This window comes from Aquarana catesbeiana, linkage group LG02 (genome assembly GCF_042186555.1).
Source record: "Aquarana catesbeiana isolate 2022-GZ linkage group LG02, ASM4218655v1, whole genome shotgun sequence".
Classification (NCBI taxonomy): Eukaryota; Metazoa; Chordata; class Amphibia; order Anura; family Ranidae; genus Aquarana; species Aquarana catesbeiana.
In genome coordinates, this window is record NC_133325.1 from 195292085 (window position 1) to 195316029 (window position 23945).

Here is a 23945-nt window from a genome sequence, read left to right on the forward strand (position 1 = left end):
ATTCCACCTCCTCCCTAGCCCCCTCAGTGATGTCATCTCTCACATTCACTTGTACATTATTCTTGATATATAATCATACCCCTCCCCCTTTTTTACCCTCTCTCATATCCCAACAGACGCTTCCCAATTATTCATCAGCAACTTTACCTCCCTACTTCTTAGAACGCAAGCGGATCTGACCACATACGCATCTAAACAGCTCTCTTGGTTGGGTAGGGTAAATGTTTTAAAGATGGATGTCCTCCCTCGATTCCTCCTATCTTTTCCAAACCTTACCTATTCACATTCCCGCCCCGTTTTTCAAAAAGCTTCGCCAGATTTTTTCGAAATTTATATGGCAAGGAAACCGCCCCAGGATAAAATATGACACAATGATTCTTCCGAAGGCCGGGGGGGGGGGGCGGGGGTCCCAGATGCTTCTTTCTACCACAGGGCAGCGGTTCTCACACGTATTGTGGATTGGTTTCACCATTCCTCCTCCAAGATCTGGGTTCAATTGGAGGAACATCTCAATGAGGCTGATCTTTGCGCCCTGCCGTGGACACCTACGGCTCGGCGTAAAGGTGGTACCCTCTCTACTGCCCTTACCCGTCAGACCCTGCAGATATGGGACCGACTGCTATTAACGAGCAAATTATCTAAACCCCGGGGCCCGATGACTCCTCTCTTTGGGACTCCGGCCTTCCCCCCGGCGGAGGTTGAGGAGAGATTTGGACCCTAGAATAGGGATAGTCATAGACGTTTAGCACAGGTACTACGCGCTGACCCATCTTTGAGACCGGACATACCTCCCCAGACGAGCACGGGGCCCCCAACCATGTGGTTACAAAGGAGTCAATTAATATCGTACATACGTACTTTCTCCCCCATCTCAGAAATCCTAGACGACCCGACAGACTTTGATGAGCTGCTCTTACAGCCAGATCCCCCAACACATGTAGTATCACTGTTATACTCCCTTCTATTAAATGTATCTACCCCTGACCTTCCAACATACATGCGAAAATGGGAAACAGATCTACAGCATTCCATCTCCCCTGCTGATTGGCAAAAAAGTTTTATTTTAACACATAAGATCTCTTTGGCAACTAAGAATCAAAAGGGGTTTAAGTTATTAACAAGATGGTACAGATGCCCGGTGACTATCCAACGATTTAACCCCTCTATCTCAGGTACTTGTTGGAGATGCCTGTCCTCTAGTGGGACAATGCTCCACATATGGTGGGCATGCCCTCCAATTCGGAAATTTTGGCAAAAGGTCTTTGATCTTTACAGCAGGCTGATGGCGACCTCAATTAAGCCCACACCAGAGATGGCCCTACTATCTATGATTCCGGGCCCACTCAAGCTGATTAAAAAGGACATACTGCGCCACTTCTTGGCCGCGGTCAGGACAGTGATCCCCAGACATTGGAGAACAATAGATGTGCCTTCCTTGGGAGATTGGACTGTCGAGGTGGATCGGATAAGAGACCTGGAACGTTTGCTGGCGCAGGAGGCAGGGAAGGAGGAACAGTTCTCCATTACTTGGACCTCATGGTCGACGTTTCGATACTCTGATGACTTCCTTATATGGATCAGAGATGCCCCGTCTTTGCCTGCTGATTAGCCATGTCGGGGTGCTCCCCAAGTCTGTTGTCATCCCCTATCTCTCCACATGCTCTTACTCATCCCTTTTTCTCTGTTATCTTTCCTTAAGTACTGATCCAGTCACTCAAATTGATATATAAAAGACTGTATTTCCAGAATTGCTCAACAACTTTAAATATCTATAACAAATGATTGAATGACCTATACAGCGTATCAGCCCGACAAGGAGGTATTTCCTGATAACACAAACACGCAAAAGTTTTAAAGGTGGTTATAGGTTGATTCCCCCACACTTGTTAGTGTACTAATACATTACAAACCACTATATCTAGTGTGCTAATACAACATTTTTCTTATGTATATAATGTATACAATATTATACCATACGGTACTCTATCTTTCTGTTATATCTTTATTTTGAAATAAACTAAGATTGAAAAGAACAGGCTTATAGGTTAGGAGGCATGCAGGTCCCAGAGGGTAGCGGGGCACACTCCACAAGGGCAATGGCAGCGTCACAGGCAGAAAGCTGGAGCAACGCCGGAACAGATTTGTAAAGCGGCAACCTGGTCCAGCTTTGCCACCTTTGTAAGGCACTATAGAGTGGATCTCTGGGCGGCTAAAGATCAGACCTTTGGACGCAAGGTCTTACAAGCCGTGGTCACGCCCTAGGGGTAAGTGCTCGTTTATCCTCTCAGGTGGCTGTCCTGAAAGACGATTATGGGAAAAACTAAGTTACTTGTAACATTCTTTCCCGGAGTCTTTCAGGACAGCCGGGTACCCACCCAATTGTGTATTAAGACATTTCCTTACAGGAAATGTGATATAATGAATTATGTGCATCATATGTTCTTGTGTCTCCCCAGCGGACTGGAGGTGCTCTTTAAAGAACTGAGGAGCCAGCAGGGGAGGAGGAAATTTATAGAGGCTGGCGCAGTGTTTCCTACAGAGGGGAGGAGCCAAGGTCTCTCAGGTGGCTGTCCTGAAAGACTCCGGGAAAGAACGTTACCGGTAAGTAACTTCGTTTTTCCATCCGTCTGGCGGATCAGATCAGATGAAAACTGACAGGTGGTCCGTAATCATCCGATCCCCCATAGAGGAGAACGGTCTCTGACAGGTCCATCCCTACACAGTGTGCAGAGATGGACTTGTCATCCGCCGACTCAGCGGGGATCAACGGAGCGATCGCTGAGCAAGCGGAGGAGTAAAAACAGACGGCCCCGTGTGAAAGGGCCTTAATATCATGGTGTCAAATTAACTTGTAAGTCACCTGTTGGATAAAGCAGTTGGCTTACAAATTGCTTAAACTAGATCTGCATTTAAGAATTTAGAAACTCTCTATTGAATAAGGCCATTTGTGACTCCAACATGCATTGGCCATTTCATGGTGAGCCTAAATTGTCGGTAAGAAGCCCCAGTTCCTTCTTCTTCTTCTTCTTCTTCTTCTTCTTCTTCTTCTTCTTCTTCTTCTTCTTCCTCTTCTTCCTCTTCTTCTTCCTCTTCTTCTTCTTCCTCTTCTTCTTCTTCCTCTTCTTCTTCTTCCTCTTCTTCTTCTTCCTCTTCTTCTTCTTCCTCTTCTTCTTCTTCCTCTTCTTCTTCTTCCTCTTCTTCTTCCTCTTCTTCCTCTTCTTCTTCTTTGTTTGCAGGTAAGTTTCACATAATGTGCTAGTATGCGATGCAGGTCAACAAAAAAGGGAAAAAAAGAGGCAGCATTTTACTTCCTCTTTTTTTAAATACCTGGTTTATCCTAATGTTTCCTGGTACTTCCCTATTGTGAGCGGCAATCCTGTTATCCATATGTTTTGCCACTCTGTGCACATGCTTCGAGTCTTCTCTGTTAGATTAGTTTGTTTCCTAATTTGGCCTCTGGAAGCCGCCCCACGTGTTTTTCTTTTTTTGCTTCAGGGGTGGCTCCAGTAGGTACATTGCCATCTCTCCCCTCCTCACTGCACCGTGTGTTTAGTTGTCTACTTACGGGGCAGCTCCAGCAAGGATGATTGAGGGATTGTCTCCCGTGCTAGTTTGCCCCTAAGACATGCTTGGAGGGCAGGCAAGTGTGGACTGTCAGGCAACTGAAATGAAAAATGAATCCCTTCATGTTTAAGCCTTTTTCTGACATTTGTTGCTTACAAGTTACTCTGTATTTTTTGCTTGAAAATTACTTGGAACCCCCGAAAATATAAACATACATACATACATACATACATACATACATACATACATACATTCATTCATTCATTCATTCATTCATTCATTCATTTATTTTTAATCAAACAGGTGGGTCACTTTCTTCCTTCTGCTTCTCAATGGTTAGAGCAACGTCAATGCAGGGTTCCCAATGTATCTGCCAACCAAATCAGGACAAAAAAAGGGACAATTGCTCCAATGCTGCAATCCATTTACTGAAAAATTTGTTCAGAAAAATACAAACTTGAAATGACAATATGCTGCTACTGTACAGTTATGAAAATCACTTTTCTTCATCAGGCTAGTCAGGCTGTGTGTAACCTTCTGTTGAATAGCAACCTGCCTTTATCCAAACCAGGGTGTAACCCCACAGGTGTCATACCCAATGTACTGATTATAGGTTTCATGTGCATTAACCCCCAATAGGGAAGTAAATCGCATAGCTAGGCAAACGATATGTAATGGTAGTGTACACACACAATATAGAAAAACCAGACAGTGAAAAATTAATGGATACAATAAACTCAAACTGCAAAACAAAATTGCAAAAGAAAGCCAAAGAAAAGTGGAAAAAATCTCAATCAAAGAGACACACAATGTGTCTATAGTAACCAAATACTTATGTGTACCAAATACTAAATTGCAAATATTGCACTAGTACCATCTGAAAAATCACTAGTATAGATAAAAATTTAAACTATTTCCAACTATACTACATAAGTCTGTATTCATAGTTGATCATCTTCAAAATAGATTTCCTGTATCCTGTTCCGTATGTTCCCATTATGTCTACAAGAAAAAAATGCATGGAATATTTTCAGCAAGTTTTATGGCTATTTCATAAGAATAAATACAAGTCATAGTCTCTATTCATTCCGTTAGGATATAGAGACTAACTTGTTGCTCCACTATACCTCCCTTTTGTTTAGCTTAAGTATTCCCCCCCCCCCCCCCCCCCCCCCTCTCTTTTATCCCTGAAGACCTCCTCCAAAACCATAAAATGAAGGTCAGAATCATGGTGTCCCTGTTCCAAAAAGTGTCGAGATACTGGTAAGCCAGGTTGTTTGTGTCTGATTGTACTTCTATGTTGGGCTATTCTGTCCTTAATTTTTTGGGTTGTTTCCCCAAAATAAATCAATTTGCAGGGGCGTATGAGCATGTAAATCACGTATGAGGATTGACATGTATGGAAACCATTTATTACAACCTTTTCCCCACTATGGGGGTGTATAATGATCACCTTTTAAAGTAGAGGGCCACCCTAAAATAAAAAATTGCATGAAAAATCGTAAAAGATTTTAAAAAAAATACATTTGAAAATTTTTTTTTTTAAACTTACCTGAACCCTTGTTGCTAGGCAGGCACTCTTCCTAATCTGCCTCTTCCTATTCCGCGGCGTGTCCTGCTCCTCGGTGAGCGGCCCCGTTGCCTTCTAGGAACTGTGTCTTCCCAGAAAACCACGGGCCATTCACAGAGCGCCGCGCAGCTCACGCGTGTGCAGTAAGAAACTGGCAGTGAAGTGGCAAGGCTCCACTGCCTGTTTCCCTTACTTAGGATGGCGGTGCCGGGAGCCGAGGGACGGGTTGGCCTCGGGCGGCCGACATCGCGGGCACCCAGGACAGGTAAGTCTACTTATTTAAAGTCATCAGCTACAGTATTTGTAGCTGCTGACTTAAAAAAAAAAAAAAAAAAAAAAAAAAAAAATAAAAATATCCTTGCCGAAATCCTGCTTTAAGTAATAAATTACACTGAATGCAGTTAAGACAGGGATAACATCCCTCTTTTCTTCCCCAAAAATGTCATTTTAGTTTCTTGTGTCCTAGCCTTGTATTCCAATCTAACTAGGGAATCCCTCAGTGTTTTGTTATGCCTATAGGCTTTAATAGGAACCTGTTGAAAAATGTCAATCTGGGGATAAGCACGTTTCAGGAGTAGCAAATGATTCTAAAAATTATTTCACTGTGGTTGTTTATACTGACAAGAAAAGGGCAATCTTTGTTTGTCCTGTTTCCTACATGTGGTCTCACCCCCCTCACGTTGCAATTTAATAACCTCCTGTGAGATCATCCTCAATGGATATCTTCGGTCCCTAAATTTCTGGCACATTTCTTTCAGTCTGATTTGATTGATTTTACATCACTGACTATACATTTCACCCTTATTAGTTGGCTCCTTACAATTGATCGAAACACGTGTGGTGGATGGTAACTGTCGTACAATAAAAGTTGTTTTCTGTCAGTGGGTTTTATATATAGATCGGAATTAATCTGATTCCGATCTATATAAATCCTTGTGTCCAAAAAGGAACTGATTTGCCACCAATGTTGATTTTGAACTGAATCTCGGGACAGAATGTATTCAACATGTTGCCCCGCCATATCACAAACAGGTCATCTATGTAGCGCCACCAAGTGGCGCAATGCCTCTGAAAAAGTTCATTCAAAAAAATGTGTTTGTGCTCAAAATCATTCATGAATGCACAGGCATATGGCGGGGCAACATTCGAGCCCATCGCAACCCCATTACATTGCACAAAAAATTGTTCTTTAACCAGAAAGTAGTTGTTAGATAAAACCAATCTGAACCTCAGAATATTCATTACTATTCCTGATTAGTCCTATTGCCGCATCAATGCCACTCTGATGTGGGCTCGAGGTATAAAGGCTGGCAACATCCCATGTTACCAGAATCTCATGTCTGTGACATTGTGAGTTCACCCGGATTTTGTGTACGAAGTCATTAGTGTCCCTAATGTAGGACCTGGTGTTCTTCACCGGGGGGACAGAATTTTGTCCAGAAACTGGGCTGTGGGAACAAAGACTCTCTTCTCGAGACTATGGGACGTCCTGGTGGAAGTTGACTATCTTTATGTGTTTTGGGCAATGTATACAGAACTGGAATCCATGTGTGTGATGGCAACACAAATTCAAAAAGATCACGAGAATGAAATCCCCTCTTTTTAATGACTGTTTCAAAAGCCCCCCAATGATTCCCCATCAACAAACGGCTTGTGCATGAAATGTGCTTTCCACCTTATGTTCCAAAATAACCTATATAGGTCTTGATCCAGCTGAAAGGGAACTAAATAACTTTTTGGACAAAAAAAGGGGCCTTGGTTAATAAGTCCTTGCTCTATTTGTATTTGTGATAGGGTACCACTATGTGTCATTGATTTGCCATGTAAAAAAATAGGTCATAAAATGGAATGGATTGCTGTATCCAGACTTGCAAGTCCTGCTAATGTGGCACATTTTTTTCCCTCGAGAGTCATGTGGCCTGTTAACCTAGCAGGTTGTGAAGTCATGTTTTCTAGGAAAAGAGTGCTGATTAAGATATTTGTGATGTGTAGATCTTAGAAGAAAATGATCTTTGCACCTGAAAAAAACAGTATTTGAATACTAGTCAGGATATCTGGGGTCAACTTTGTAATTCATGTTTTCTTTTCTCACATGACTGTCATGTAGCAGATGATACCCTTGCCTCCCATATCATTGTGAACTAAAACAAATACGTTTGGGTGAGCATAGCTGTATACACCAAATCTTTTGGTAAAATTGGAGAAATTACTGTACAAATGGACATGCGCATTACAGAATTGCCCCTTCACCCAGTCAGTTGTATTTCAATAGAACTACAGGCTTTTGTCTGACAGCAGAGGTGGGTAGAAGGTTAATTATGTGCTTGTAGTAATTAAGCTAATTGTTTCTTGCTTTTAAGTTCCTCCTACCTTCAGGAAACTAGACTAACTGGCCTTTTATGTTCTCCTTTTTCAGAAAACTGGTTGTTTGGCACCATTTATATGTCTGAAACTTAGGCACATTAGTATAACTGCTATTAACTCTTTAAACTACTTTTTGTGTTTCAGGAGAGATGTAATTGTAGCATCACAAAACTATTTATGTGCTGGCTGTGGAACACAAGTAGAGCCAAGTGAGTGTTTTGTTTTTTGTGTTCTGTATTTATATAAAATTTAGGGTCCCATTCATTTCAAGGGTTTAACCCTTAAAGAGATATATTCACCTTTTTTATAGTCATTTTAAAATTCGGTGAAGGAATAGTACTTGTATTTGAAATTAACCTCCATTGGGAAAGAATCACCAGATCTAGTAGTGCAGTCTTAAAGCTGGACTTGAGGAAAACTGCCTGCGAAAAGAAAAAATGCAGAGGCTGCCATTAAAAAATGTATTTTGCCCGGATACCATGCTGTTAAATGGCTCCGGTACTTTCTGAGGCACTGACTGATAACAAGAATACAGATCTGTAGTATTGAAGCCAGAGACAGCCAGGTCGCTAGTCGATGGAAGTCAACAATGGCATTGTGACCCACTTTGATCTTCTCTGCAACTTGGTGCACATGTCGGTGTGGCTCACATAAGGTGAAAACTTTATAGTAATTGATGCCCCCTTTTACATAGATTTTTCTACAGGTTAGACATCTCAATGTGATGAGTTCTTCCTACCCTTCATGGTACTTGCCATTATCCAGTATAGGATCATTACATAGCCTGATTGTCAAAAGCAATGTGCCAAATCTGAGTGGTGTTGTAATCCATTGCATCTTGTCTGCAAATATGTAGACAGAACGATGTTAAAGCATGTGATCTTGCCATCACCACTACATAAAATCAGTTTTATTTTTCAACATTCTGAAACAAAAAAAACTGACACGTTTTGGCAAACCATATTGGGTACTGTAAGCGATTTCAGTTAAACATAAGATTTGTTGGCATGTAAAGTGCTGTTTCTCACCCAGTGATGTGTACGCCAGGGCACAGTTTTGATGGGTTTATGGAAAGTAAATTCTTTTATACTTGATCTTTTAGAGTTTTAGGAGATGATAAACTATGTGAAAAATTAATATCTGCACATTGTGTTTTATATATCCATATAAACATAAACTAGACCTTTTGTTTTGTGTTTTGAGCATGTGACATTTGTGTCGTAACGTTTTGTTTTGTTTCCAGGGTACACTAATAGGTTGCGATATTGTGATTACCTTGGGAAATATTTCTGTGATTGCTGTCACGGTTATACAGAGAGTTTCATTCCAGGTCGCATTCTTTCTAAATGGCATTTCAGTAAATACTACGTCAGCAACTTTGCCAAGAGTGTCATCGACAAAATCTGGGACAGTCACCTGTTCAATGTGCAGACTGAAAACTCAGCACTGTACAAAAAAGTTAAGGATCTAAACAGAGTCCGAGTAAGTAAACTTTGGAACCGGAAGTCTTGTTGTTCCAATGGCTGCAATGATTTCTATGGCAATGTTGCCTCTAGAACCCACACTGCCCCTGCCCCAGTGAACTGTAGAGAAATCCAAATCAAATGAATATTTAGTGTGACTAAGCTTTGCCTTCAAAACAGCATCAATTCTTCTAGGTACACTTGTAAATATCTTGGAGAACTAATCACAGATCTTCTGTGTATGTGGGATCAATCGTGTCCTTAATGCTGAGAAATACAGGCGGATATTTATCGCTCATGCCATACCATCAGGGAGGTGTAATTGGCCCCAAATTTATTCTGCAGATGGACAGCGTCTCTAAACATACAGCCAATGTCCAAGAACTATCTTCACCATTAAGAAGAACAAAGAGTCCTGGAAGTGATGGTTTGTCCCCCACAGAGCCCCGATCTCAACATCAAGTCTGTCGGAGATTACATGGAGACAGAATGATTTGGGACACCTACATCCACAGAAGATCTGTGGTTAGGTGTGTCTGGAACAACTTGGCTACAGAATACCTTCAGAAACTGTGCACTTTGTGTACCTAGAAGAAAATATGCTAGTTTGATGCCAAAGGTTAGTCACGCCAAAATTGATTTGGTTTAGACTTCTATTCACTCACTTTAAATTTTATAAGTTGCTAAAAGTAAGCAAAGTGTGTGTGTGTGTGTGTGTGTGTGTGTGTGTGTATGTATGTATGTATGTATGTATGTATGTATGTATTATATTATATTATATTATATTATATTATATTTTATATTTTTTAACAAAGCATTCTTTACATCTTTCTTCACCTGCCTAAAACTTTTGCACAGTACTGTGTGTGTACGCATATGCCCGCTGTCCTCTAGGGTGATTACAGTAAACATTGGCATCCAGGAGAGCAGGAAGTGGTTAAATCGGAACTCTGGCAATAACTTCTCCGCAGGATGTGGAAACCTTGCAAATAGATCTGAACAAATTTATGGGGTGGGCAACTACATGGCAAATGAGGTTCAATGTAGAAAAATGTAAAATAATGCATTTGGGTGGCAAAAATATGAATGCAATCTATACGCTGGGGGGGGGGGGGGGAGAACCTCCTGGGGGAATCTAGGATGGAAAAGGACCTGGGGGTCTTAGTAGATAGCAGCAGCTTGGCATTGCATGCCATTACTGAGCCTAACAAGCAAACAGAATATTGGCATGCATGCATTAAAAAGGGGATCAACTCCAGAGATAAAACAATAATTCTCCCACTCTACAAGACTCTGGTCCGGCCGCACCTAGAGTATGCTGTCCAGTTCTGGGCACCAGTCCTCAGAAAGGATGTACTGGAAATGGAGCGAGTACAAAGAAGGGCAACAAAGCTAATAAATGGTCTGGAGGATCTTAGTTATGAGGAAAGGTTGTGAGCACTGAACTTATTCTCTCTGGAGAAGAGATGCTTGAGAGGGGATATGATTTAAATATACAAATACCGTACTTGTGACCCTACATGTAACTATATGTAACCGTTAAATCTCATGAGGTATATACCACCTGCAGGACCACTTCCCTTTCTTACTGATTTACGCTTTCAATCATACTGGGAAGTATAGCTTTTGCTATACTTCCAACTCTGTGGCTGTAACGCCCCTTTCACATTGCAGCATCGTGCTGTTGGTGCTAAAGCTCAGCTCGTTTTTGCTGCGCCTTAGCAGTGTTGTAGTGGCGCTTTTCGCGCACTAGCGGGCCGTTTTTCTTAAGGTCACGGGACCTTAAAGAAAAATTAACAAAGACCACCATGGGAGTTTTGGGAGTGCTGGTGGTAACTTTTCTGGGGGGGAAGGGGGTGTGGATGCGGCACTGTCTAAAGCCCCCCCCCCCCCCAAAAATTACCATCAACGCTCCCAAAACGCCCTTGCCCATTGAAATGAATGCTGGTCTTTGCTTTCTTTTTTTTTTCTTAGGTCCTGTTGTCATATCGGGTCGCACTTGACTCAACCACAGGCTTCGGCTTTCCCGGCTCTCCTCCGCAGGCAACACAAGCGGGCAACTCCTTCCCCTGCTCGGCGGCTTCCGTCTCCTTCCTCCTCCTCAGCAACCAATCAGAACGCTTCTCCTTTTAGCCAATCAGGAAACTTATATCACACCCGCGCTTCCTGATTGGCGAAGAGGCAATTCAGTGTTAGAATAGTGAATATTCATTCACTATTCTAACACACCTGGATGTGCTCCGAGTGGAATGCTCTGCATCGGGAGCCCACCCTATTTTGAAACCTATTCGAGCCTCTGGCTCTAATCGGGTGCTTAAAAACAAAAAAAAACAAACAAAAAACAAACAGCCACTGTAATTCATGCACCTGGTGTCCTTAAAGGGGCTGGACGCATAAATAAGAGGTGGCGGGGGGGGCGCGCAATGAAAAGGGGAGGCAGCGCCTGTGCGGCCTTAATGGATGGGCCGCCCCTGACCAGGAGTATAGTGAAAGCTTTACTTCCCAGCATGAATGAAAGTACAAACGGTAAAGAAAGGGTGGAGATCTTGAAAGTGGCATATACTGCATGAGTTGACTATACCCATAGTTTGGGCTTCAAAAGGGAGTAATGGTAAAGCCAGCATTTAGAGGTGTGTTTAGGGGACAAAAGGGCAACCAATCACAATAGGACCAAGCACTCTATGCCTGTATGCGCCCATGTGTATGTGTTCTGCATATGCTAGCAAGTGATCAGATGACCAAGACTATTTGCAAATACAGTAGTACCTTGGATTACGAGCATAATTCGTTCCAGAAGCATCCTTGTAATTCAAAGCACTCGTATATCAAAGCGAGATCCCCCACAGGAATCAATGGAAACTCAGATAATTTGTTCTAGTGTATGCAGTACAGCATGTGGCCAGAGGTGGTGGGGTGTCAGACGCTCAGGAAAGGAGTGTTCTGAGTGTTATCGGCGCCCCCGCACCTCTGGCCACATGCAATACTGCACACCCCAGAGGCTTGATTCCTACTCGTCTTGCGAGACGACGCTTGCAAATCGAGCCAGGATTTTTTTTTTTTTTTTTTAAAAAGGATTGCATTGCGAAACGTTCGTAAACCGCATTACTCGCAATCCGAGGTATTACTGTAGCAGTAAAATAATGTGGCAGAAGTAGTGGGGGCAGATTCAAGTGTACCACTTGGCTACAAGTGGTATATACACAATACCTATGCAATATATTTTTATACCCTACTATAAAATTGTTTAGTCTTTTAACATAGAAAACATATATACACAATAATTTTATATATTGTGTTCCCTTTATTTAAAAAAAGTGATCAGTCCTGATGTGGATATTTGCTGGGCAAAGTTTTATGTTCTGCATTGTTGAAGGTTCAGTTACTTCTTTTGCAGGAAGTTCAAGAACAGTTAATTCACATAAGAAAACTGGTGTCAACTTGTCGCTTTGCCGATGGGTAAGGTTAATAATTTGAGATATTGTACAATATTAACACACTATACTGATACTGATGGCACTATCTATCTTTTTTTAGTAAGGCAGTGCAAGGTAGATTAAATTCAAACAATATTATAATTTATAGCAATTAAACCAATGGTTCTCAATTCCTGTCCTCAGGACCCATTAACAGGCCAGTTTTTAAGTATTACCTTGGGGAGATGCACACTAGAATACTGCAATCAATAAGCAGCAAATGATATCACCTGTGATGTATTAGTTGGTGGGTCCCATGGACAGGAGTTGAGAACCATGAACTAAACTTTAGTTGTCACCAAGTAAGGAAGAAAGATGTCCTAAATCTTTTCTGTTGCCGTGTTTTGTGTGTTTTTTTTTTTTTCCCTTTTCTTCTGTGTTTTACTGTATTTTTATGTGTTCAGTGTAACTACAGATCCTTTAGCAACCCATGGTGGTCAGTGTAACTGTCATTCCTTAATGTATTTAGTGAAGACTAACGCTAATTCTTAAAAATGTTTCCTTCCCCCTCCTCCTACCTGGCTAGCCATTTATTTTCCAGTTTTGACACAGTAGGAATTAGGGATGAGCCGAACGCTGTTAGTCTATGGGACACGAACATGAAAAATGAAAAGTGCTAATTTTAAAGGCTTCTGTGCAAGTTATTGCCATAAAAAGTGTTTGGGGTCCTGCCCCAGGGGACATGCATCAATGCAAAAAAAAAAGTTTTAAAAGCGGCGTTTTTTTCAGGAACAGTGATTTTATTAATGCTGAGAATGAAACAATAAAAATGTAATATTCCTTTTTAATATCATGCCTGGGGGGGGGGTGTCCTTAGTATGCCTGTAAAGTAGTGCATCTTTCCCGTGTTTAACAATACTACACATTGCGTTTCTAAAGGAAAAAATGTCATTTAAAACTACTCGCGACTGTAATGTATTGTCGAGTCCCGGCAATATAGATCAAATTCATTACAAAAAACGGCTTGGGTTCTAAATCCGCCCCCCCCCCTTTCCAGTCCATTACCAGGCCCTTTGGGTCTGGTATGGATATTAAGGGGAACCCCAAGTCAAAATAAAAAGGTATTGGGATCCCCCCTAAAATCCATACCAGACCCTTATCCGAGCACGCAACCTGGCAGGCTGCAGGAAAAGGGGGGGGAAATGAACCGTACCTTCTGATGTCAGAGGGGGCAGGGTCACCCGTTTACTTCACCGGGTATATAACGGCTGTCATTGAGGAGGCTTTAGTCAGCGGGAGCCTCCCATGGAGGCGGAGTTTTTTTTTCCGGGTTTTTTTTTTTTTTTTTTTCTTGGTCTGTCAGATGCTGTGATCGAAGATGAATGGACATCGTGGGACGGTGTTGTGGTTTTTTTTTTTTTTTTTTTTTTTTTTATTGGGGGTGTGTGTGTGTGTGTTTGTTTTTTTGGGTTTTTTTAGTAAAAGACTTGTCCCAAATTGTCTACTGTCATTTTTAACATGTTGACACTTTGTTGAATGAGTAGGGGGTCCCCTTGCTAAAGGAGGCTTCCAGATTCTGATAAGCCCCCTGCCTGTAGGCCCACACAACCACCGGGCAAGGGTTGTGGGGACGGGCCCTTGTCCCCATCAACATGGGGACAAGGTGCTTTGTTGGATGATGGTCTGAATTTTGGGGGGGACCACTACACTTTTTTTTTTTTTTTTAATTTTGGCTCGGTGTTCCCCTTAAAATCCATACTAGGCCTGAAGGGCCTGGTATGGATTTTGGGGGGGCCCCATGCATTTATTCATACCAGACCCAAAGGGCCAGGTACTGGATGGGGGGGGGGGGGGCGCGGCAGCTTGGAACCCATGCAGTTTTTTTTTTTTTTCAATGATTTTTATCTATATTGCCGGGATCTGACAATTCATTACAGCCACAATCAATTTTAAATTACATTTTTTTTCCTTTTTAGAAATGTAATTTTGCTGTGGTATTGTTTAACACAGGAAAAATGTGTCACTTTACAGGCATTCTATAGACACCCCCAGGCACGATATTTAAAGGAATATTTCATTTTTATTTCACTTTAAGCATTGTTAAAATCGCTGCTCCTGAAAAAAACGTCAGTTTTTAAAACTTTTTTTGCACTGAAACATGCCAGGTCTCCAAACACTTTTTATGGCAATAACTTGCATATAAGCCTTTAAAGAGAGCACTTTTTGGTTTTTTATGTTGGTGTCCCATAGACTTTAACGGCGATCTGCGGCTTTCAAATATGCCGCATATTATTCGCTGAACTTATGTTCGACTCGAACATCGGGCTCATCCCTAATAGGAATCTATTCTGAAACCTGTTCTTACTTTTGAGTTCTTTTTAACTTGCAGTATAAATATTTTTTTTTTCCGACTTTAACAATTTTTATGTTTTGCCCAGCAGAAAGCTACCTGCAACAAAATGAAAGTTCAAACACATACACACTTGTTTTTCTTGTTACCCACAGCCAGTCATTGGCCACTTCCTAATAAATCCTAACTTTTTGTTTTCACATTTCATTGGCAACTTATAGCAGTAGTTTAGTTCAGAAATGTCGATTCTTCCTTTGTTTATGCAAACCAACCTTTTGGAGTCATAAGAATAGTTTTTTTTTTTTTTTTTTTTTTATACTTAAAGTGGTTGTAAACCCTCACATATACCCAGTGAAGTGACTGGCCTCAGGTGATACAGAGATGAAACAAATCCTCCTACAAAAGTTGTACCCGTTTGAATGGCTGTAGAGGGAAGACAGCTGCAGTTAAAGTGCAGAATTTACACAGGATCTCTCGGCTCTGAAAAGCAGGGGGAGGAGAGCTCTAAGAGCTAGTTGGAGGGAAGGGACACACACCCTGCACACAGGACTTGGCTGTCAATTAACTGGAGATCCCTCCTCTGCCACCAATTTTCTCTTGGTGTTAAGAAAACTCGTCAAAAGTGACTCATGCTTATAGCACAGCAACGAGGCAGCGAACAGAAATGACACTTGGTGCTCTGGATTGAGACATGTGCACACAATAGAGGGATATTTTTTGTTTATATTTTGTCTGAGGTTTACAACTACTTTAAAGATCTTGATAGACCCTGGTTATTGAAGCTGCATGGATTGCAGTAATAATGTCTGGGGCAGTGTCATTGTGGCAGTCTGTACCCCAATTGCTTTTCTCCAGGGTTCTCCATTGCACAGGGCTGGTTCATGAACAACTCACTATATTAGCTCCAAGGTACATGAATGTGTTTGGAAGTTGGGATGTAAGATTCTAAGCTCCTTTTTGGGCAAAGACCGACACAAGTGGCTTGGTACACTCTGAGAATTGCAAATAAATATATTGACCTTTTTTAATTGGATCATTTTCCTAATGTTTTTAAATCTTCTTTTTTTTTTTTTTTTTTTTTTTTTTTTTTTTGTACCAACCAGCATTATAAAGGCTTTTGAAGAGGTGCCCTCTCATCTGACGCAAGAGCTACATCTCTACACATTAAGTGATCTCTACAACGTTAAACAGAAATCCCTTATGCCATCACTTCAGGAACTGTTGGCCACTGCAGTGGCTCATGTGGACCAGTGTGAGGTAAAGTAGCTGTCTGTTTCACACAATATCTCTTGATTCCCTTGCTGGTATGCATAATAAATACCCAAGATGGCCATCTCCTCGGGAGTCATTCAGAGGAAGAGTGGGAGTAGTTACAGCTCTGGTTTATTCAAAACCTCATCTTGTAAACTTCATCTTGCCCTGTTGAGCTCTGCAGGCCGACCACAGCCAGTCATTTACCACTTCTAATAAAGCCTAACATATTTTCACTGGCTCTGAGAATTATGACTGGTAGTATCTTTGGTATTTTCATTGTCAAATGAGAGCTCAGAGCTGCTAATGCTACAGCTTATCTTCATCATACAGTACTCGGCAAAGGCAGCTTTTTTTTTTATTTTGTTTTATACACGGTGTGTGTAATAGGCTTGCACTTTGTGATTGACACTGGCAAGCTTTCTCTTAGGTGGTCTAATGTGTCTTTATAAGCCTTCTGGACCTTGTAGAGTGTTTGGTGTCTAACTGGTATCGTCTTAGTGTAACCAAGTTTGAGGTGTATGAAAGTTCAGCTTTAGGTCCAAAATCACAGGCTTTTTTGGATGTGTATTGGTGGGCAGCATATCATATGCTTTTATGACAGGGCCTCATCAACATCCTGCTAAGTAAGGTTTATAATGCTTCTGCATTCCTTCTAATTTTGTCTGCTGTCTGTTTTAAGCAGGACTTTGGTTTGTCAAATGTGTCACTTTCTCTGGCTGTCTAACCGATATGTGAGATTTAAATCTGACCGTTTTTTTGTTACCAACTTATGAATTCAGGACTGATCTTCCATTCAGCTTCACGGTTGCTGGATTTAAGTCCAGGCTCTGAGGGACAGGGTCATCTGATTCTATGATTTCTACAGTGTTAAGAGCTAGGAAGTCTACCTCTCACAAAGTCTATCATGAGACATGGAAGGTCTCTGGACCACTGCTTCTGTCAGGAGGATGGTTTCTTTTTTTTTCATCCTGGGGAACCTCAAAAGAATGCATCGGCTTATTTCACCATCTCTAGGTAACTCAGACCATCTTACAACATTATGGTCTCAAGAATCAGGTTTCACTCTTTCCTGTCAAGATGCACTCTGCTAAATCTGTGAGCACTTGTGTTTTTTGACCTCATACAGTCTTTTTTTTTTCCAGATTTACAAGGCTGCCAACTCCTCTGTTCACATGTTCGCTCTCCCAAGTTGTACCTGGATGTTCATTTTTGCAGTCCTATGACCGTTTATAAATCAGCCCCTACGTTTGGAAGTAACAGGGTTGTTTGCTGTCAAGTTTTGTCTCAATGTGCTCCCCTTGCTGAAATACTCTGAAAACTGTAAGAAAAAAAAAACCTGTAGGGGAAAATGTTATATATTATACCCTCCTTTCCTCTGACTTTCATAGAGCAGGGGATAACCTCTTCCTGCCATTGAAGACTCAGGGAATAGAAAACACAGCAAGTCCCACAAAAAGACACTGCAGCATGGTGCTGGGGAGTACCTTCTAAGCAAGATTAAGGCTACTCTTTATTCCCTAGAGCTAAATTCCAACAGAGGATGATGTGACCTTCACCAAGGGGCTTGTGGGTAGAAACCAGGGGAAAGCAACTGTGTATGCATTTTCTCCGTGTGTGTGTGTGTGTGTGTGTGTGTGTGTGTGTGTGTGTGTGTGTGTTTTTTTTTAAAAAAAAAAATTTAAGGTTGAGGGCCAGTTCACACCAGATGCAGTCTAGTGCGTTTGTTTTTTTTTTTTTTTTTTTTTTTTTCCTGCATCAAAAATGCATGGACAGTAAGTTATATGGGTTCCAATAGCATGGTTCACACCAGTGCAGAAAAAAAGTAAAACCTGCTGCATTTTTTTTTTTTTTTTTTTTGCACAGAACTGTACTGGAATGTGGCTAAACACTTTAAAAACACATTACAGCAAAAAAAAAAAAAAGACTTTAGGGGGAATAAGAGGGAAAGGAACACAGCAAAAATTCATCCGGAATGCAAACCAGACTGCGTGTATGTGGTGTGAACCGAGTGACAGTCGCCATATATAGTTTACCTTGTTTGCCAAATCTACTATTTTTACTGTGAAAAATTAGATTGCAGGGTATACTTTCCAGAATTTAATCCTTTGGTGTCCTGTGGCACTTAGTAACCTTTTTAGTGAAACCTATTTTAGAGTGCTTTCCTGTCCAACAGCCCTACTGTTTACAGATGGTGTGCAAAGTCCTCTTTATTATGGCTAGTTCCTCATTTTTCACAAAATCTGTTTACATGAAGCAGTGCTTATTCTGGTTATTTTTACTGAGATCAAAATGTTACTAAACCCACAACTGTTATAACATGCTTGTTATACTCACTGTGGAACTTAAAGCGGGGTTCCACCCAAATTTTAAACATTATCTCTATGCATTCTCTTCCTTGCCTAGATGCTGACATGCTGTGTAAAAAAATTTAAATCGCCGTAATTACCTTTTTTTTCTAATCTTCTTAGCACTTCCTGGTTTTCCTCCCATGGGAGTAGGCGTGTTTCTAGCCTCTCCCAGACCTCCCACAGTCCCCTGGGAGCTAGTCTCAGGCTTCCCAGCATGCATTGTGCAACAGCGTCATCACAACATCTCGGTGAATGCTGGGAGCACAGCATTCACCGCATCCAGGAAATACATGCTTGTGGGCTTCAAATGCCCACAATGAAGATGGAAACCGCCTTCAGTGAATTTTATAAGTTATTCTTTAGAACAAAATCGGACACAGGCGGACTTATTACACAGAACATGTGAGTAGATAATCATGAGCAGAAAAGTTTGTGAATGAACTCGAAAAAAAAAAAACGATAGGTGGACCCCCGCTTTAAGGTGTTAATCCTCTGTATCATGTAAAAAGACTCTTTGCTCCTGTATGGACAGATCCTCCCCCCTCCTGCAGGGTCTCTCTTGGCAACGCCAGATAAGACAGAGTAGTAAAGCTGCACATGCTCAGTGTGGTCTCTATTGCTGGAGAGAACATTTCCTTGTTGAGCTGAGCTTTTCATGTCACATGATATTGGGATCACACATGTGGGCATGTATACAGATCCTAAATGACAGCTCAGTCCCTCCCTCCCTCCTCCATGCCAGTAACTGAAAAAGAACACTGAGGGATTTCGCATCTTGATTCATGGATGATTTGCCTCCCATAACAGCATGAGGACGACACAGGCTGTAGTGGAAATCTCCTCCTACCTGAACACTCAGCACTCAGGCAAACCCTGCAGTTTATCACATGACCATGGTATACAGATCAGCCAAAAAGGTATATAGTGGAAGTATTTTAACTTAAAGATTGAGGCTGAGTTCACACTGGTCCGACAAACGCTCCGACATTGGGAGCTCATGTCGCATGACGTGTGAAATTTAGTGTTTCCCTATGGGAGCCATCCTAACTGGTCCGACACAAGTCGTTCCGACTTTAGAAATGCTCCCTGTACTACTTTGGTCCGACTTTGATCCTACTTCAGCCTATTGACTATCATTGAAGTCGGATCAAAGTCGGATTGCCGTCTTGCATGATCCGACTTCGGCACGCGACTTGTGCTCAGATGTTCTTGAGGGGGAACTCCGCGCCAAATTTTAAATAAAGAACCGGCATGGGTTCCCCTTCCAAGAGCATACCAGGCCCTTGGGTCTGGTATGGACCTTGAGGGGAACCCCCTACGCCGATAAAAACGGCGTGGGGGCCCCCCCCAATCCATACCAGACCCTTATCCGAGCACGCAGCCCGGCCGGACAGGAATGGGGGTGGGGACGAGCGAGCGCCCCCCCCCCCCCCTCCTGAACCGTACCAGGCCGCATGCCCTCAACATGGGGGTTTGGTGCCTTGGGGGAGGGGGCGCGCTGCGGCCCCCCACCCCAAAGCACCTTGTCCCCATGTTGATGAGGACAAGGGCCTCTTCCCGACAACCCTGGCCGTTGGTTGTCGGGGTCTGCGGGCGGAGGGCTTATCGGAATCCAGAAGCCCCCTTTAATAAGGGGGCCCCCAGATCCCGGCCCCCCACCCTATGTGAATGAGTATGGGGTACATGGTACCCCTACCCATTCACCTAGGGAAGTGTCAATAAAAAAAACCACAGTACACAGGTTTCAAAATTTAATTTATTGGGCAGCTCCGGTATCTTCTTCCGACTTCTCCCGGTGTTCAGCCTCTTCTCCCGGGCCCCGCCGCTATCTTCTTCCAGCTCTATTGCCAGCGAGGGGCCCGGTCTGCTGCCACTGTCTTGTCGCCGCTGTCTCGCCACTTCTTCTCTTCATCTCTTCTTCCGATGTTGACATGACGCTCTCCCCGGCTGGAATGCTCTCTGTGCGCTCTGCTCTGACTTATATAGGCGGTGACCCCGCCCCCTTATGCCGTCACAGTCTCTGGGCATGCTGGGACTGGGACTGCATAAGGGGGCGTGGTCATCGGGTGATGACCACGCCCCCTAAAACATCACAGTCCCAGCATGCCCAGGGACTGTGACGGCATAAGGGGGCGGGGTCACCGCCTATATAAGTCAGAGCAGAGCGCACAGAGCATTCCAGCCGGGGAGAACGTCATGTCAACATCGGAAGAAGAGATGAAGAGAAGAAGCGGCGAGACAGCGGCGACAACAGTGGCAGCAGACCGGGCCCCTCGCTGGCAATAGAGCTGGAAGAAGATAGCGGCGGGGCCCGGGAGAAGAGGCGGAACACCGGGAGAAGTCGGAAGAAGATACCGGAGCTGCCCAATAAATTAATTTTGAAACCTGTGTACTGTGGTTTTTTTTTATTGACACTTCCCTAGGTGAATGGGTAGGGGTACCATGTACCCCATACTCATTCACATAGGGTGGGGGGCCGGGATCAGGGGGCTCCTGGATTCCGATAAGCCCTCCGCCCGCAGACCCCGACAACCAACGGCCAGGGTTGTCGGGAAGAGGCCCTTGTCCTCATCAACATGGGGACAAGGTGCTTTGGGGTGGGGGGCCGCAGCGCACCCCCTCCCCCAAGGCACCAACCCCCCATGTTGAGGGCATGCGGCCTGGTACGGTTCAGGAGGGGGGGGGGGGGGGGCGCTCGCTCGTCCCCACCCCCATTCCTGTCCGGCCGGGCTGCGTGCTCGGATAAGGGTCTGGTATGGACTGGGGGGGACCCCCACGCCGTTTTTATCGGCGTAGGGGGTTCCCCTCAAGGTCCATACCAGACCCAAGGGCCTGGTATGCTCCTGGAGGGGGAACCCATGCCGGTTTTTTATTTAAAATTTGGCGCGGAGTTCCCCCTAAAGATTCATACCAAACACAGTGCCGGGCATTGGCGGGGATCCAAGTCGGATCTCCGTTCATTGAAAATCGGACACATGCCGGCTTCATGTCGCAGGGCAAAGTCGGATCCAAAGTAGGACGGCTGTCGTGTCGCACTAGTGTGAACCCAGCCTTAGCAGCTTTGGGCACTGCGGGGGGTGGATGAACTATTTTCATATTACTGGGTTTAGTAACACTTTAAGACTCGGTTCACACACACATGTGGCTGCTGTTTCAGTGCGGCAGTCCAGTTGTGGTTCTGTTTACCGGTTCAGGTGCAAATTTTTACCTGAAATTCCACCCTGACTGCTTCCAAAACACACTTTTTAAATCCACACCGTAACTGCCCTGCACATGTGTGAACCAGCTCCTTTGAAAGCCAGTCTGATTCACATGTTATGGTTAAAAACGCATCCAATTCGCACATATGTGAACCTTAGCCTTAGAGATTGCAGTGGCTCACAGCAGGAGCCTGGTGCGTCTCCATTCACCGGTTCAGGTCCTATTTCAGCCCGAATTTTGGGCTGAATTTGGACCTGAAACGGACCAAAAGACGCACAGGACTCCTGTGCAATTAGCACTGGAGCTGCCGCGGAGATGTGAGAACCGGCTCCATAGAGAGCCAGTGACAATCTCCTGACATGTGAATTGGATGCAAGGAAACTCGCATCCAATTCGCAACACTGTGAAACCCAGCCTTATTCTCGTTTATCCGTATGTATGCAAGGAATTGCCTAATTTTCAGTTTGAGGCAGTGTAAATACTTTTTGCATTTTTCGAAATTTTATTGCATTAATCAGAACATTTCTGGTATGCTGACAGGGCCAGCTAGGGCCAAGACTACAATTTTTCTGTATTTGTAGTAATTTGTCAACAAAATATTAAGTTAGTTTTAATATTCAACCCCTAACCCTAGTCCTACTTTGGTAATCTGCAATGGGCTGATGTCTGAAATATGGAATAAAAAAAACTAAGGGTATTGCCTGCAGCTTTTATTTTGTCTAACCTACAGTACTAGGAAAAAGTAGTAGTAGGAAAACGAATTGTATTAGGAAAACAGTATCTCTTGCTTTATTTAGCTACAAAGTACTGTTGGGCTCTAACTAGCAGGAGAACCATGTAAATTTCCTCCTGTTACTGTATGTACAGTTTGTCCAAGCTGATTGCAGAGTGTTTTAGTTCTCCAGGTCCTAAGGCTTTCATTAGTACCAGCACAGACCTACTGTTTTGGCGTGTGTGGGATGGGTGCCAGCAAAAACATAATGTGCCCTTTTGTAAGTGGGAATTGCTGAGAAAAAGCACAATCACTGATTTCTAAAAAGAGGATATTACAATTTGACAGTTTTGGATCTTATTTTAGATTGAATTGGCATGGTAGATAAATGACATGTATTGTGCACTTGGCTTTTATTTTATTTTTTTTGCTAATTAACTGTAATTACTATGCCAAAGGTTGTTCATCTTGGCATTAGTCATTCCTTTATACGTTTTAGTTGCTTTATCTTGGCCTAACTCTGTTTTTTTATACATTTAGTTGCTTTGCACTGGCCTGTTAATGTGTTGTCATTTCTTTTTTGGAGATCACTTTATGTAGCATGAAGTCTTGAGAGGCAATCCTCCATTTTTACCTGGACTAGTGTTTGTCAGATTATACAAATAGCACCACCTGTGGATGCATAAAGTGAACATGGTCAAGAACTTTCTCTGGGGTCTATGCCAGCAGGGTAGCATTATTATACATCATAAAAAGTGAAGTGCATAAAACCTGTATTTGGTTTACCTACCAGCTTCTATTGAACTTCATTAGGGGGATTTCTGATCAGTAGACCATGTCCGTACCCTATCTCACAAGGTCATGGCAGAGTGATCAATTTGTTTCCACTCTCAATGAAGCTGGATTTAGGAGAGTCAGCATCTAGTCTGATATATGCCAAGGTGCCACATCCATACTTATTAAAATGGAAACAAAAAAGCAAGTGGGGATTTTTAAGGCACCACATAAAAACACTAATAATAAAATAATTTTACTGAAATTTGGTTAAACAAAATAAGCTTTGATAAAAAAAGCCATGGATGATAGATAACTAAATCCCCAATACATCATAACCACCCAACACTATATGTGTCACAAATATTGTAACAATCACATTTTGACAAATTGTTACATGTGAATCCCACAGTGTTTGGATTTCAAGTTAATCTTCAGGGGTAGCTTGGTGGTCAATCTAGAATGTGAATACAGGTACTCCTTTAACGACCAGGTGCCGTTCCAATGACCAGTTCATTAAAAGAATTGTTTGTTAAACGAGTAGTCCCAAATCAATATTTTAACCACCTCAATACAGGGCACTTAAACCCTCTTCCTGCCCAGACCAATTTTCAGCTTTCGGTGTTCTCACACTTTGACCATTACTCAGTCATGCAACACTGTACCCAAATGAAATTTGTGTCCTTTTTTCACACAAATAGAGCTTTCTTTTGGTGGTATTTTATCACTAATGGGTTTTTTATTTTTTGTGCTATAAATAAAAAAAGACCGTAAATTTTGTGAAAAATTGCCCTTTTCTTTGTTTTTGTCATAAAATTTAGCAAATTAGTTATTTTTCTTCATAAATTTTGGCAAATTTATACTGCTATATATCTTTGGTAAAAATAACCCAAATTAGTGTATATTATTTGGTCTTTGTGAAAGTTATAGCG

At 42.6% G+C, this 23945-nt stretch overlaps 1 protein-coding gene across 3 annotated transcripts in view; it reads left to right on the forward strand.

Moving 5' to 3' along the window:
* Window positions 1-23945, forward strand: part of RUBCNL (rubicon like autophagy enhancer) — a 126278-nt gene that overhangs the window by 90248 nt on the left and 12085 nt on the right. For 2 of the 3 annotated variants that reach the window (XM_073614139.1, XM_073614138.1), the window contains exons 11-14: window positions 7643-7707; window positions 8742-8980; window positions 12356-12417; window positions 15828-15981. In XM_073614139.1, coding sequence (XP_073470240.1) covers window positions 7643-7707; window positions 8742-8980; window positions 12356-12417; window positions 15828-15981 — 520 coding nt within the window. Of the gene's footprint in view, window positions 1-7642; window positions 7708-8741; window positions 8981-9306; window positions 9615-12355; window positions 12418-15827; window positions 15982-23945 lie in introns of those variants that run through there. The other variant, XM_073614141.1, reaches the window with a different exon arrangement.